Genomic DNA, 14701 nt, shown 5'->3' on the forward strand with positions numbered 1-14701 from the left:
ATACTATCAAATAATGACTACCGGCCCCAAAGGTTCCTTTACCTTAAGATCTCTAATCAATTCCAGTTCAGTGCACAACACCCGCTCCAGAATAGCTGATCCCTTAGTGGGCTCAACCACAAGCTGCTCTAAAAAGCCATCTCATGGGAATTATTCAAATTTCCCCTCCTGGGATCCAGCACCATCCTGATTTCCCCAAAATATGTGCGATTTCCTGCAGTTCCTTAACTTTATCCACAATAATTCAACACCTTCTAATCCCATGTCACCTCTTTCTAATGATCTGATTCAATTTCTTTTTAACCAACAGAGCCACCCCATTCCCTTGGCCTACCTGCCTATCCTTTCAATACAATGTGTATCCTTGTACCTTATGCTCCCAGCTATAATCTTTCAGCCACAATTCAGTAATGCTGACAATGTCATACATGCCAATCTGTAACTGTGCTACAAATTTATCTACCTTATTCCGTATACTGTGTGCATTCAAATATGACATTTTCAGTCCTGTACTCATCACTCTTTTTGATTTGTCCCATCTTACATTGCAACTCATTCTGTTGACTGCAATGTTGTCCTATTATCAGCCTATCCTTGCTAGCAGTCTCACTACACATTGCCTCTGTTTGTAAATGAACTAACCCATCCTCAGTCCTACCACTCTAGTTCCCATCCCTCTGCCAAATTAGTTTAAACATGAAATATTTATGAAGGACATGAAAGGTATTGTATAAAAGATTTTCTGCACAGATCTTGTCCTATTGTCTCCAGAATCATAAGTTTTCAACCACACATTAACCTGTTTTATCCTACAATTACCAATGTTGGCACTGGGCATAATCCAAAGGTTACTACCCTTGAACACCTTTTTCTTTCGCACTTCTCTAAATCCTGAAACTCATCTTTATACATTTCTTTCTGTGGTATTGGTTCTCACTGGGATCATAATTTCTGGGTGTTCATCTCCTGAATGTGCACATTAATTGCTGTTCTTTAGATTGATGCCAGAGTGAAAATACATCATATGAAACTTATGGTGGTAGCTAGGTTACTGCCATTCTATTGAATCCCCAAAAGACAGCTACATTTCTACTATTGTTCTCTATTTCTGCCCTTCCTTCCAAATTGACATTCATTTGCAAGATTTCTACAAATTGCATCACATTATGTTTTCAGCCTATATTTATTTTGTGGCAACCCAGCAAGTCTTCAAGCTTGGAAACACTGTGTTTGAATTTCAAGAACGAGACACAGCTCCTGCATACCTGGCCAATTGGGACACATTCTGAAAAACTGTAGACAATAAATTCCAGCAGACTCAATATATTTTACCTCAAAGAGTCCCTTTTGATCCTCAGATGTGTTTCAATTGGAATATCTCTCATTCAATTTTATGTACCTGATCATCCCTATACTCCAATGCTAAAGGAAAATGAGATTAAGTGTTGTAATGTGAGTATTATTAAAAGTAAGTTAATACTATTCGGGAAGCTGTTGGTAGCAAGAGGTGGGAATGGGGGTTGGCAGGGTCTTTACTTCTGCTCCCAGTATGCATTGTATATAGTTCCTCCCCCCAGGCCGCACGAAGTACCTGGAAGCCTCTGTATTGTAAATATCATTTGCCGTCCCAGATAAAGATGCTCTTTTGGTCATCAAGTTGTCGAGTGGTCTTTTTGTAAAGTGGAAGTTACCACATATTTTTGGCGATGAGGTAAACTGGTTTTGTGGACGGGTCGGCCCCGTTTTCGATCGGGAGCTGTGAGCGGGCGAGGAGCCTCATGTTCGGATGGCTGCGTTTGGAACGGTCGGTGTGTTCGACGAGCAAATCGAGGAGTGGCCGGAGTACGAGGAAAGGTTGGGAAACTTTTTGTGTGTTAATAGAATTACTGAGGAGGCTAAGAAGTGCTCTGTTCTCCTGAGTGTGTGTGGAATAAGGGCGTACAAGCTGATACAGAACTTAGTTACGCTGTGGAAACCGGGAGAAATTCCATACGATGAACTGGTCAAGCTCGTGGGGAACCACCACAATCCGAAGCCTTCGGTGATAGTTTAACGGTTCAAGTTTCACAGCCATGTCCAGAAGCCAGGTCAGTCTGTGGGTGATTTTGTGGCCGAGCTTCGGCAGCTGTCGGAGCATTGCGATTTGAGAGCCATGTTGGATGACATGCTCAGTGATAGATTAGTATGTGGCATTAATAATGACGCCGTACAATGCCACTTGTTGGGGGAAACCCCACCGTTGACTTTCAAGACGGCCCTAGAGATTGCTCAAGGCATGGAGTTTGCTGCTAATAACGCCAAGGATATACAGAAAGGATATGGGGGGGGGGTCGCAGTTGACAGCAGTGCTCCAAGTCAGGAGGGAGACCGGTAAACAGGAAAAGCGGGTGGAATGTTTTTGGTGTGGAGGATCGCACTATACTAATGTTTGTAAATTCAAAGATACTGTCCACCATGCTTGTAGCAAGAAGGGACATTTCGTTAAAAGGTGCAGGAGCATGAAGGGTAAGGTTAAGCCTGGGCAGGGGAAAGCTCAACAGACCCAGGCAGCCACACACCACCTGGGAGAGGCAGACGAGGAGTCAGCGTGTGCCTACAACATGTTTGGGGTGGAAACGGACGAAGGACCACCTGAACCATATTATGCCACAGTCACTGTCAAGGGAAAGGACATTAAGTTCGAGATTGATTCAGGGGTTACTGCATCGGTCATTAGTGAGAGACCTACAGGAGGACACGGGGGTCCAAACTGCCTCCCATCAGACCATCTAAGCTCAAACTCAGGACCTATACGGGGCAGCCCATACCTCATTTAGGGGTGTTATATGTGGATATTTTGGCTGGGGACCAGAAGGCTGAAGCCAGGCTGGTGATAGGTAAGGGCAGTGGGCCCAGTCTTTTGGGCCGCGATTGGCTTCGCAAAATCTGGCTCAACTGGCATGAATTTAAGTATGCACACAGGATGGAAGAGCATGAGGTGCAGCGTGCAGATGAAGTCGCTGATGGCAATGTGAGTGACAGACATAGTCAGGACACATTTGAGAGTGAGCTCGCAGCGCAGCTTGCGGCTCTTCAGCCTATTACAGGAGCAAGTTACCCCCTCAGCACTGAAAGCCAGCACGCCACTTCTAGTACGGTGAAGCAGTAACCCAGCTCTTGTACCACCTGCCCAGTTACAGCAAGGTGCATCTCAGCCTGATGATCCCACTAACAGGAACCTGCATGTGAAGCCAATCGTAACTGTAGCAAACGGGGCACCCGCAGACGATGTAAGAACAGAGTCTCCAGGACCACCAGACAAGCATTCAGAAAGCATTCTAAGTGATTTGACAAAGAAAGTAGGATTTTCTGGAGGCGGTGGCCCCCTGGGAATCCATGTGGTGCTTTTTAACTCTACGCTGAGTGGAAGATTCCTTGGCCTGCGTATTCGTGGTGTTGAAGAGAACAGCCGTTCAAGAAAAGAGAACCTGCTCCAGGCGAATGAATGTATCATCAAAATCAATGACTATGATTTAACAGACAAGACCTTTGTTCAAGCACAAGAGGTTTTCCGAAACGCATTGCGATTTCCTGCTGTTGAACTCCAGATAGTTCCGAGTTATAACAAGGAGCTCTATGAAAAATTTGCAATTGGGTCTATTCTGAGCTATGGTTCAAAACACCAAAGTTCCTTTTTCAGTGCGTTCCAAACTAGGTGGCAAACCTGCAGATGCTGTTTATCCCAATAAAGCTGAGAATAGCTTGCCACCGATTTCAAAGAAGCTCAGTAGTCCAAAATAGTTAAGGAGCAATGACCACTTCATCATACCACGAAAGCATGTCCACCAGTGACTTTGCAAGAGGGAGAGACACTGGCAGAGGGGGCAGAGTCCCCTGAAGAGGATGGACATTCTCACGCGGACACGCAGACCCCTCTCATGTCCCCAACACTAGATCCACCCAAAACATCCTCACCAGCGGTGCCTGCTGGGTCACCGGGGGTAGTAGATCGCAGCGCCCTCACAAACCTCCTGACAGACGGAATCTTTGATCGGATAGTTACTTCTGTTGTTAGCTTGAATGTTGAATTTGCCACTTTTTTTTTTAGGTGTTTTTGTAGTGGTAACCTGTTGCTAATGATACCACTGTTCTTATTTCCCAGTTCTTCTATATTTGGGGAATGTTGGATTTTAAAGGGGAAGAAGTGTTGTAATATGAGTATTATTAAAAGTAAGTTAATACTAGTCGGGAAGTTGTTGGTAGCAAGAGGTGGGATCCGGGGTTGGCGGGGTCTTTACTTCCACTCTTTTTACTCCCAGTATGTATTGTATATAGTTCCTCCACCCATGCCGCACGAGGTACCTGGAAGCCTGGAAATATCATTTGCTGTCCCAGATAAAGATGCTCTTTTGACCATCAAGTTGTCAAGTGGTCTTTTTGTAAAGTAGGAGTTACCACAGGGTTAACCTTTCAGACCATTCGTTTCCTGTGATAGCTGTTTCACTCGCCAGAAGACAACCTTTTGGAGAACAATGTTTTATCCAAATCTTTCCACATCACTATACTTTATTATAATAAACTGGAAACATTCTTAGCAATGTTGCAAAAGCACATTCTTTCCAAATTCTGTTAGCTTGTATTTCTTTTGCATATAGCACTGTTACACTTTAAGGATGAAAATCCCACACTTTTAATGCAAGTGAATGTTTTTATTTCCTGTCATGGTCAATAAATAAACTTACAAAACAAAATGTAAATAGAATTACTTACAGAAAAGTCACATTTCCTGAAACTTGTGGCACTTTGTGTAGTTTCTTGTTCTCACATTTCATTTGTGTTCCTTTGCAATCACATATTTGTGGGAAATGTTGAAGTACTGTAAATTAAGAATCATATTCAAAACACATCAATTGGTATATTGCTAATCAAGCTTGATTCTCTGCAAATTGATACGAGGAATCAAAAATAAGTCCAAGTGGATTAGGCAAATACATGCTTGATAGAGCTCTTTAGAAAAGCATATAATTCAGATAATGGTGTAGAATCATTTCAAGCATGTATAAGGGGTTGTCAAATCTTAAAACACATTCGACTTCATACATTAAAACAAAATGGGAGAAGGAAGGAGGGATAATTATATCTGAGGAAGAATGGACAACAATATGGAGATATCAATGGAAATGTACCAATTCACAGAAATGGAGGGAGTTTGGATGGAAAAACTTGATAAGATATTTTATTACACCCTCTCAGAAATCCCATTATGATAGTAACCACCCTGTTTGCTGGAGAAATTGTGAAAATCAAAATGCAAATCATTATCATATTTTTTGGGACTGCCCTGTTATCAAAAACTATTGGAGGGGGATACACAATGCCCTAAAAGACATCTTTAAATGTGAAATACCCTTGGACAGTAAGACCATATATTTTGGATATATACCTCAAGAATGGTTGAAAAGAGATACAATATTTAATGAATATACTGTTGGTGACTGGTAAAAAGACTCTTACTAGGAAAAAGTTATCACAGGAGATCCCAACTTTAAATACATGGATGGAAATTAAAATGGACATTTACAAAATGGAGAAGATAATAGCATCTGTTAATCATAAGCTGGAACAATTTGATTCATACTGGGAAAAATGGTTTAACTACAGAATGCCTCATAGGCCTGATTTTATTCTCACAAATCAATGAACCTGTTGTAAAAAAAATCACTCCCTACTTGTACATAGTTCTTTCCTTTTGCTTGTTTTTTCTTTCCACTCGTTTCTATAGGTATATACCTCAGATAAATACTTCGTGGAGATTCGTGATATATATGATTATATGATGTATATGTACAATGTCTGAAATACATCTTATGGAAATGTTTGTTTGATGAACTTCAATAAAAAAAATAAGAATATTTATATTTTGGATGGTTCAATTTAAACTAAAGCTGACTTGGGAGATGGTTATTCACAACGAAACTGTGGCATTTTAAAAAGACTTTCATATGCTATTTATGGAGCTCCCAATAATTCCAGAAAGAATAGGAAAAGGTTTTGAAATTAACCATTTAACTCATTTTTTTTCAAAAAGGGAGGAGGAAGAAAGCAGAAACCTACAGGCCAATTAGCCTAACAACAGTTGTAGGGAAAATGTTATAAAATATTATGAAAGATGGTATAGCATTGTGCTTACAGAAAAAAAAACTTGAAGTTATCAGAGAAAATCAACATAGTTTTGTGAAAGGGAAATTAAATGTGATCAATTTATTGGAGTCCTTTGGAAAAGTAATGGGCTATAGATAAACTGGAGTGTAGTGGATATAGATTTCCAGAAGGCATTTGATAAATTGCCACATCAGATTTACTGCTGAAAACAAAGCTCATTGATTAGGATACAACATACTGATATGGATATCAGATTGGCTGACTAACTGGAAACAGAGTAGGCATATAGTTATTGTTCTGGTTGGCAAAATGTAAGAAGATACAAGAAGCTCTTTATTCATTTCTATAGATGCTTCCTGACCTGCTGAGTTCCACTGGCATTTTGTGTGTGTGCCTTAAGAATTGGGCCTAATCTTTTTATGATTTATTGGACAAAGGCACTGAAAGCCTAGATGCTACTTTGCTGATGACACAAATATAGATGGGAAGGTGGAACTGTGAAGAAGAAACAAGGAGACTTCAAACAATTAGAGACAGATTAAACAAGTAAACAAATATCAGCAACAGAAGAATAAAGTGGGGAAATTATAAATCATCCATTTTGGCAGGAGGAGCAAAATTTCATTTTATCCAGATGGTAAAGGATTGCAGAGCTCTCTGATCTGGGCACTTCAGTTCATGTTTTGAGTAATGAGGAAAACTACCCTAATATTATAATTTATTGCTAGGCAAATCAACTACAAAAATAGGGAGGTTTTGCTTCAGTTACATAAAGCATTGATGAATTCACCTGGACTAATGTTTATAGTTTTGGCCTTTATTTAAGGAAGGATGTTAATGTATTGGAAGCGGTTCAGAAGATATACTAGACCAGTATATTAAATGAGCAGGCTGTCTTATGAGGACAGGTTACATTTAAAGCCATTGGAGTTTAGGAGGATGAGAGGAAACATTTAAAATTTAGAGGGGCCTTAACAGGTAGAAAGAGCAGATATTTTCTCTTGTGGAAGTATCTAGACCTAGTGATCATAGTTTCAACATTAGAATCACCTACTTAATAGAGAGATGAGATGTAATGTTTTCTTTCAACCATTCTTTCAAATGGTCAAGTTTCTTCTAAAGCCTTCTTGAAAGAGTGGTAAAAGCAGAGATTTTAAATATTTTTAATAATAGTGCTAGATGGATATTTGATAACTGAGGAGTGAAAGATTATCCCTGCTAGATGCGTATAACAGAGCTGAAGTTATAAGTACGCATGTTGGGATTTTATTAAATGACTGAGTTGGCTTGAGGAAGCAAATGATCAATTCCTGCTCCTAACTGAAATATTTACATGTCTTTAAGTTCCATGTAAAATTTCATCTTTGTGTTCAAATCTCTTCATGGTCTAAACTTTCCCAAATCTCATCCAGTCTGAAATCTTAGCCATCCAACTCCAGCCTAATTAGGCACTCTGCCTTTAGCCTGCCCTAATCTGTAGACGTGCATCTCTAGATCGCTCCTTCTTCCTCATCTCCTTTAAGACTCCTTATAAACTCTCCTCTGACTCCATTTTGAATAATTCAAGTACTTCCTTTTACTGCAGTACTATCTTTTACTTGAATGCATTTTTGTGATGCTCCTTGAGATATTTTGATATAGTAAAATGATTTGTAAATGAAATTTGTAATATTTTAGTTTTTTCCCCCAATTCTAGTATTTTTGGCATATCAGTTAGTAGAGAATGATTTACATATGTTCCACTCAGTGATATTTCACTGGTCTTGATTCTAGGCATTCTATGTGCCAGGTTTCTGCAGAATGCTCAAACACAACTATGGCTAAAAATGAATTCAGTGATCAAAAATAGCATTCAAGCCCTTCAAAATATCAGCATCTGTGAAGCTTGTACATCCTTAATAGAGTTGTCACTCCATTCTTTAAGAAAGGAGGAAGGCAGCAGAAAAGAAATTATAGACCAGTTAGCCTGACCTCAGTGGTTGGGAAGATGTTAGAGTCAATTGTTAAGGATGAGGTGATGGATTACTTGGTGACACAGGACAAGATAGTACAAAGTCAGCATGGTTTCCTTCAGGGAAAATTCTGCCTGACAAACCTGTTGGAATTCTTTGAGGAGATTACAAGTAGGATAGATAAAGGGGATGCAGTGGATGTTGTATATTTGGCCTTTCAGAAGACACAAGGTGCCACACACAAGGCTGCTTACCAAGTTAAGAGCCTTTGGTATTACAGGAAAGTTACTAATATGGTTAGAGCATTGGCTGATTAGTAGGATGCAGCAAGTGGGAACAAAAGGATCCTTTTCTTGTTGGCTGCCAGTGACTAGTGGTGTTCTGCAGAGGTTGGTGTTGGGTCCACTTCTTTCTATGCTGTATATCAATGATTTAGATGATAGAATAGACAGCTTTCTTGCCAAGTTTGCAGATGATACGAAGATTGGTGGAGGGGCAGGTAGTGTTGAGGAAACAGGTAGGATGCAGAAGGACTTGGATAGATTAGGAGAATGGGCAAGAAAGTGGTAAATGAAATACAATATTGGAAAATGCATGGTCATTCACTTTGGTAGTAGAAATAACTGTACAGACTATTTTCTAAACAGGCAGAAAATCCAGGAATCAGAGATGCAGAGGGACTTGGGAGTCCTTGTGCAGAACACCCTGAAGGTTAACATGCAGGTTGAGTCAGTGGTGAGGAAGGTAAATGCCATGTTAGCATTCATTTCAAGAGGTCTAGAATACAAGAGCAAGGCTATGATGCTGAAGCTTTATAAGGCACTGGTGAGGTCTCACCTTGAGTACTGTGTACAGTTTTGGGCCCATCATCTTACAAAAGATGTGCTGGCATTGGAGAGGGTCCAGAGGTGGTTCACAAGGATGATTCCAGGAATGAAAGGGTTATCAAACGAGGAATGTTTGATGGCTCTGGGTCTGTACTCACTGCAATTCAGAAGGATGAGGGGGGATCTCATTGAAACCTTTCGAATGTTGAAAGGCCCAGATAGAATAGATGTGGAAAGGATGGTTCCCATGGTAGGAGAGCCTAGGACAAGAGGGCACAGCCTCAGTATGGAAGGCAGCCCTTTCGAAACAGAGATATGGAGAATTTTCTTTAGCCAAAGGGTGCTGAATTTGTGGAATCTGTTGCTACATGTAGCTGTGGAGGCCAGTTTGTTGGGTGTATTTAAGACAGAGATTGATAAGTTCTTGATTGGACATGGTATCAAAGGTTAAGGGAAGAAGGCCGGGAAATGAGGTTGAGGAGCAGAGAAAGAAAAGGGTCAGCCATGATTGAATGGCGGAGCAGACTCGATGGGCCAGATGGCCGAATTCTGTTCCTATGTCTTATGGTCAACATTCTTTCTCTGTTCTTCAACTAGCTTTATTATGCAGACTCTTCACTAAAAACATTGTATTTTAATCCATCTCTGACCTGTGAGCGCTCAAAGTATTTTGGTGCAAGTGAAACACAGCATGAAAATTATTTGTATCTTGGACAAGTTCCATCAGTCGGCCATTGGATTAAGTCTATCCAACAACTCTGACGCGAATCAGTCAGCAGAAATTTGTCACCATGAAATCCAAAGCTAGAAAACTATCCAAAACTATGAAAATAACAACATTTTTACTTTGCTTCTCGGCATGTGCAAAACCTTTCACTATAGTTCACTTCATCATTCAAATTTATTTTTAGAATGCCAGAGTGTTATTCTTCTGTCAAAAAATATGTTCCAGTTTTATTGGGTTTTAAAACAATCCTCAGACACATAAACATGTTTGGAGTAACTAGATCACTTACAGCAATCTTCAGTCAATTTATTGTGAGTTGGCCTAAAATAGGTTTCAAACATAACTGCGAAACCAGTATAATCATCTAAAAGGAAAGACAGGAAAGCACATTGTAATAACTTTCAGAAACAAAATATAACTAATGGGAACAAAAGGCATTGTCAAGTAAGGATTACAATTGAAATTAATATAAGCAATCATTTGGTTACAGCAGAGTAGAAAAACAGAAACTTCAACAGCACCCTGATTTCTGCAACTCCTGGTACAGTAATTACACATATTATAAAGTCAGTTCGTATTTTAATACAATGGATTCCAGTTAATTGGGACACTTTGTGACCAATACATTTTGGCCCAATTAAGCAGCTGCACCAATTAGCCAAAGTTTCAAGGAAATATTTAAAAAGATACAAAACAAAGACAATCTACCGTTTAACTGAGGAACAAATTATATATTTATGTGAAACATGGGACAAATTAAAATGCTGCCAATAGTACTATAGTACTACAAAACTGTGCATTGGTTCCTAACAGTTATCCACAGAGGAATTCATCCAGCATATGCGTGAAAAGCAAGAAAAGGCACCATATTTATTCTAAGGTAAGGAAATATGCTACTTGGTAAATTTGCAATACTGTGTACAGTAATCGCACAACTTTGCTGAATTGGCAACTTACTCTGGGTATTTATATGGTATGACCATATTTAAGTAAAATGTTACAATGTACCAAATTACATTTAATTTTCCAACTTTGTATTCTCCTAACCAGTACATGCAGGGCTTATAACAGCCAGACAGCTTATACCATTTCATGTGATAAAAACATGCATTACCACAGTTTTCCTCATCAGCTCCATTTTCACAGTCTTCAACTTTATTGCAATGCAGGTGCTGCGGCAGACATAGTGAGATATTCCCACAGGCGAAAAATCCAACAGGACAATGATGGTTCTGAGGGTTAGTTATCGTTGTCATGACTTCTATAGAGGGCAGAGAGAGAGAATGAACAAAGCACTCCAATTAAAGTTATTTAAACATCAACTATGAAATACTTCTTATTTTCAAGTGTGATTTAAAATTTATTGATAATTTCAGAAACTTAATAAGTCAGGCAATATTTCAAAATGTATAAAGAACAAAAATCACAAATAGACAATAGATGCAGAAGTAGACCATTTGGCCCTTTGAGCCTGCACTGCCATTCTGAGATCATGGCTGATCATCTACTATCAATACCGGGTTCCTGCCTTGTCCCCATATCCCTTGATTCCCCCATCCATAAGATGCCTATCTAGCTCCTTCTTGAAAGCATCCAGAGAATTGCCCTCCACTGCCTTCCGAGGCAGTGCATTCCAGACCCCCACAACTCTCTGGGAGAAGAAGTTTTTCATTAACTCTGTCCTAAATGACCTACCCCTTATTCTCAACCCATGCCCTCTGGTACTGGACTCTCCCAGCATCTGGAACATATTTCCTGCCTCTATCTTGACCAATCCCTTAATAATCTTATATGTTGCAATCAGATCCCCTCTCAATCTCCTTAATTCCAGTGTGTACAAGCCCAGTCTCTCTAACCTCTCTGCGTAAGACAGTCCAGACATCCCAGGAATTAACCTTGTGAATCTACACTGCACTTCCTCTACAGCCAGGATGTCCTTCCTTAACCCTGGAGACCAAAACTGTACACAATACTCCAGGTGTGGTCTCACCAGGGCCCTGTACAAATGCAAAAGGATTTCCTTGCTCTTGTACTCAATTCCCTTTGTAATAAAGGCCAACATTCCATTAGCCTTCTTCACTGCCTGCTGCACTTGCTCATTCACCTTCAGTGACTGATGAACAAGGACTCCTAGATCGCTTTGTATTTCTCCCTTACCTAACTCTACACCGTTCAGATAATAATCTGCCTTCCTGTTCTTACTCCCAAAGTGGATAACCTCACTTATTCACATTAAACGTCATCTACCAAGTATCTGCCCACTCACCCAGCCTATCCAAGTCACCCTGAATTCTCCTAACATCCTCATCATAAGTCACACTGCCACCCAGTTTAGTATCATTAGCAAACTTGCTGATGTTATTCTCAATGCCTTCATCTAAATCAGGGGTCGGCAACGTTTACCACCGAAAGAGCCAATATGGACCCATTTCCCACAGAAAAGAAAACACTGGGAGCCACAAAACCCGTTTGACATTTAAAATGAAATAACACTGCATACAACGGTTTTTTTGCCTTTATGCTATGTATAAACAAACTATAATGTGTTGCATTTATGAAATTGATGAACTCCTGCAGAGAAAACGAAATTACATTTCTGCATGCAACAAAAACATTTTGAACTCCGAAAAAAAGACGTTGGGTTCAAGGTTACTCCATGGTTAGCCTACCTTCGCTCGAAAAATTAAAAGAAATCGTGCACTGACGGGTGTCAGGGATTGGCAGTGGTGACGTATATTAATAGCGATAAAAAACACGTTGTGGCGGTGTGCTACACGCAGCGCTAAAATAACGACACTGCAGTCAAAGATAACTTTATTCGAACTAAACAGCCTTGCTTTAAAGCCTCCCTCAACCCGTCCCCGTGGGCAAGGATGCTCCAAAAGACACGTACTCACAAACCCCCGTAGGCTATCTCCCTTAGCCGGAATGGTGGCTAATTGTGAGCCGGTTCGGATGTGCCAAGAAATGGGGTCGTCACAATCTTGTACAATTTAGATTGTACAAGATCACCATAATCTTCAAATTTCGAATTACATTTCAAAAACTAACAAACCATGGGAAGCCGCAGCACAGAGATGAAAGAGTCGCATGCGGCTCCGGAGCCACGGGTTGCCGACCCCTGATCTAAATCGTTGATGTAAATTGTAAACAGCTGTGGTCCCAATACCGAGCCCTGTGGCACCCCACTAGCCACCACCTGCCATTCCGAGAAACACCCATTCACCGCTACCCTTTGCTTTCTATCGGCCAACCAGTTTTCTATCCATGTCAGTGTCTTCCCCCCAATGACATGAGCTCTGATTTTACCCACCAATCTCCTACGTGGGACCTTATCAAATGCCTTCTGAAAATCAAGGTACACTACATCCACTGGATCTCCCTTGTCTAACTTCCTGGTTACATCCTTGAAAAACTCCAATAGATTAGTCAAGCATGATTTGCCCTTGGTAAATCCATGCTGGCTTGGCCCAATCCTATCACCGCTATCTAGATATGCCACTATTTCATCTTTAATAATGGACTCTAGCATCTTCCCCACTACTGATGTTAGGCTGACAGGATGATAGTTCTCAGTTTTCTCCCTCCCCCCTTTCTTAAAAAGTGGGATAACATTAGCCATTCTCCAAGCCTCAGGAACTGATCCTGAATCTAAGGAACATTGGAAAATGATTACCAATGCATCTGCAATTTCCAGGGCCACCTCCTTTAGTACCCTAGGATGCAGACCATCTGGACCAGGGGATTTGTCAGTCTTCAGTCCCATCAGTCTATTCATCACCATTTGCTTCCTAATGTCAATCTATTTCATTTCCTCTGTTACCCTATGTCCTTGGCCCATCCATACATCTGGGAGATTGCTTGTGTCTTCCTTAGTGAAGACAGATCTAAAGTACTTAATAAATACTTCTGCCATTTCTCTGTTTCCCATAACAATTTCACCCAATTCATTCTTCAAGGGCCCAACATTGTTCTTAACTATCTTCTTTCTCTTCACATACCTAAAAAAAGCTTTTGCTATCCTCCTTTATATTCCTGGCTAACTTGCATTTGTACCTCATTTTTTTCTCCTCGTATTGCCTTTTTAGTTAAGTTCTGTTGTTCCTTAAAAATTTCCCAATCATCTGTCCTCCCACTCACCTTAGCTCTATCATATTTCCTTTTTTTTTAATGCTATGCAATCTCTGACTTCCTTTGTCAACCACTGTGGCCCCTTTCCCCCCTTTGAATCCTTCATTCTCCAGGGGATGAACTGATTTTGCACCTTGTGCATTATTCCCAAGAATACCTGCCATTGCTGTTCCACTGCCTTTTCTGCTAGGATATCCATCCAGTTAACTTTGGCCAGCTCCTCCCTCATGGCTCCATAGTCTCCTTTGTTCAACTGCAACACTGACACCTCTGATCTGCCCTTATCCTTCTCAAATTACAGATAAAAACTTATCATATTATGGTCACTACCTCCTAATGGCTCCTTTACTTCAAGATCGCTTGTCAAATCCTGTTCATTACACAATACTAAATCCAGAATAGCCTTGTCCCTGGTCGGCTCTCGTACAAGCTGTTCCAAGAATGCATCCGGTAGGCACTCTACAAACGCCCTAACCTGGGGTCCAGCACCAACCTGATTCTCCCAGTTCACCTGCATGTTGAAATCCCCCATAACTACTGCGACATTACCTTTGCCACATGCCAGTGTTGACTCCCTATTCAACTTGCACCCAATATCCATGCTACTGTTTGGTGGCCTGTAGACAACACCCATTAGGATCTTTTTGCCCTTACTGTACCTCAGTTCTATCCACACAGACTCTACTTCTCCTGATCCTATGTCCCCCTTTGCAAAGGACTGAATCTCATTCCTCACCAACAGGGCCACCCCACCCCCTCTGCCCACATTTCTGTCCCTATGATAGCACGTATACCCTTGCACATTCATTTCCCAGGTCTGATCTCCCTGCAGCCATGTCTCCGTTATCCCAACAACATCATAGTTACCCATTCGCACCTGAGCTTCAAGCTCATCCGCCTTATTTCTGACACTTCGTGCATTC

At 40.7% G+C, this 14701-nt stretch overlaps 1 protein-coding gene across 1 annotated transcript in view; it reads right to left on the minus strand.

Moving 5' to 3' along the window:
* rxfp2b (relaxin family peptide receptor 2b) overlaps positions 1-14701 on the minus strand; it is a 114067-nt gene that overhangs the window by 62181 nt on the left and 37185 nt on the right. The window contains exons 2-4 of the mRNA XM_059964123.1: positions 10762-10908; positions 9937-10011; positions 4750-4855 (exon numbers count right to left, since the gene is read on the minus strand). Of these exons, the coding sequence (XP_059820106.1) occupies positions 4750-4855; positions 9937-10011; positions 10762-10908 (328 nt within the window). The remainder of the gene's footprint in view (positions 1-4749; positions 4856-9936; positions 10012-10761; positions 10909-14701) is intronic.

The sequence above is a fragment of the Hypanus sabinus genome, chromosome 3, assembly GCF_030144855.1.
Source record: "Hypanus sabinus isolate sHypSab1 chromosome 3, sHypSab1.hap1, whole genome shotgun sequence".
NCBI lineage: Eukaryota > Metazoa > Chordata > Chondrichthyes > Myliobatiformes > Dasyatidae > Hypanus > Hypanus sabinus.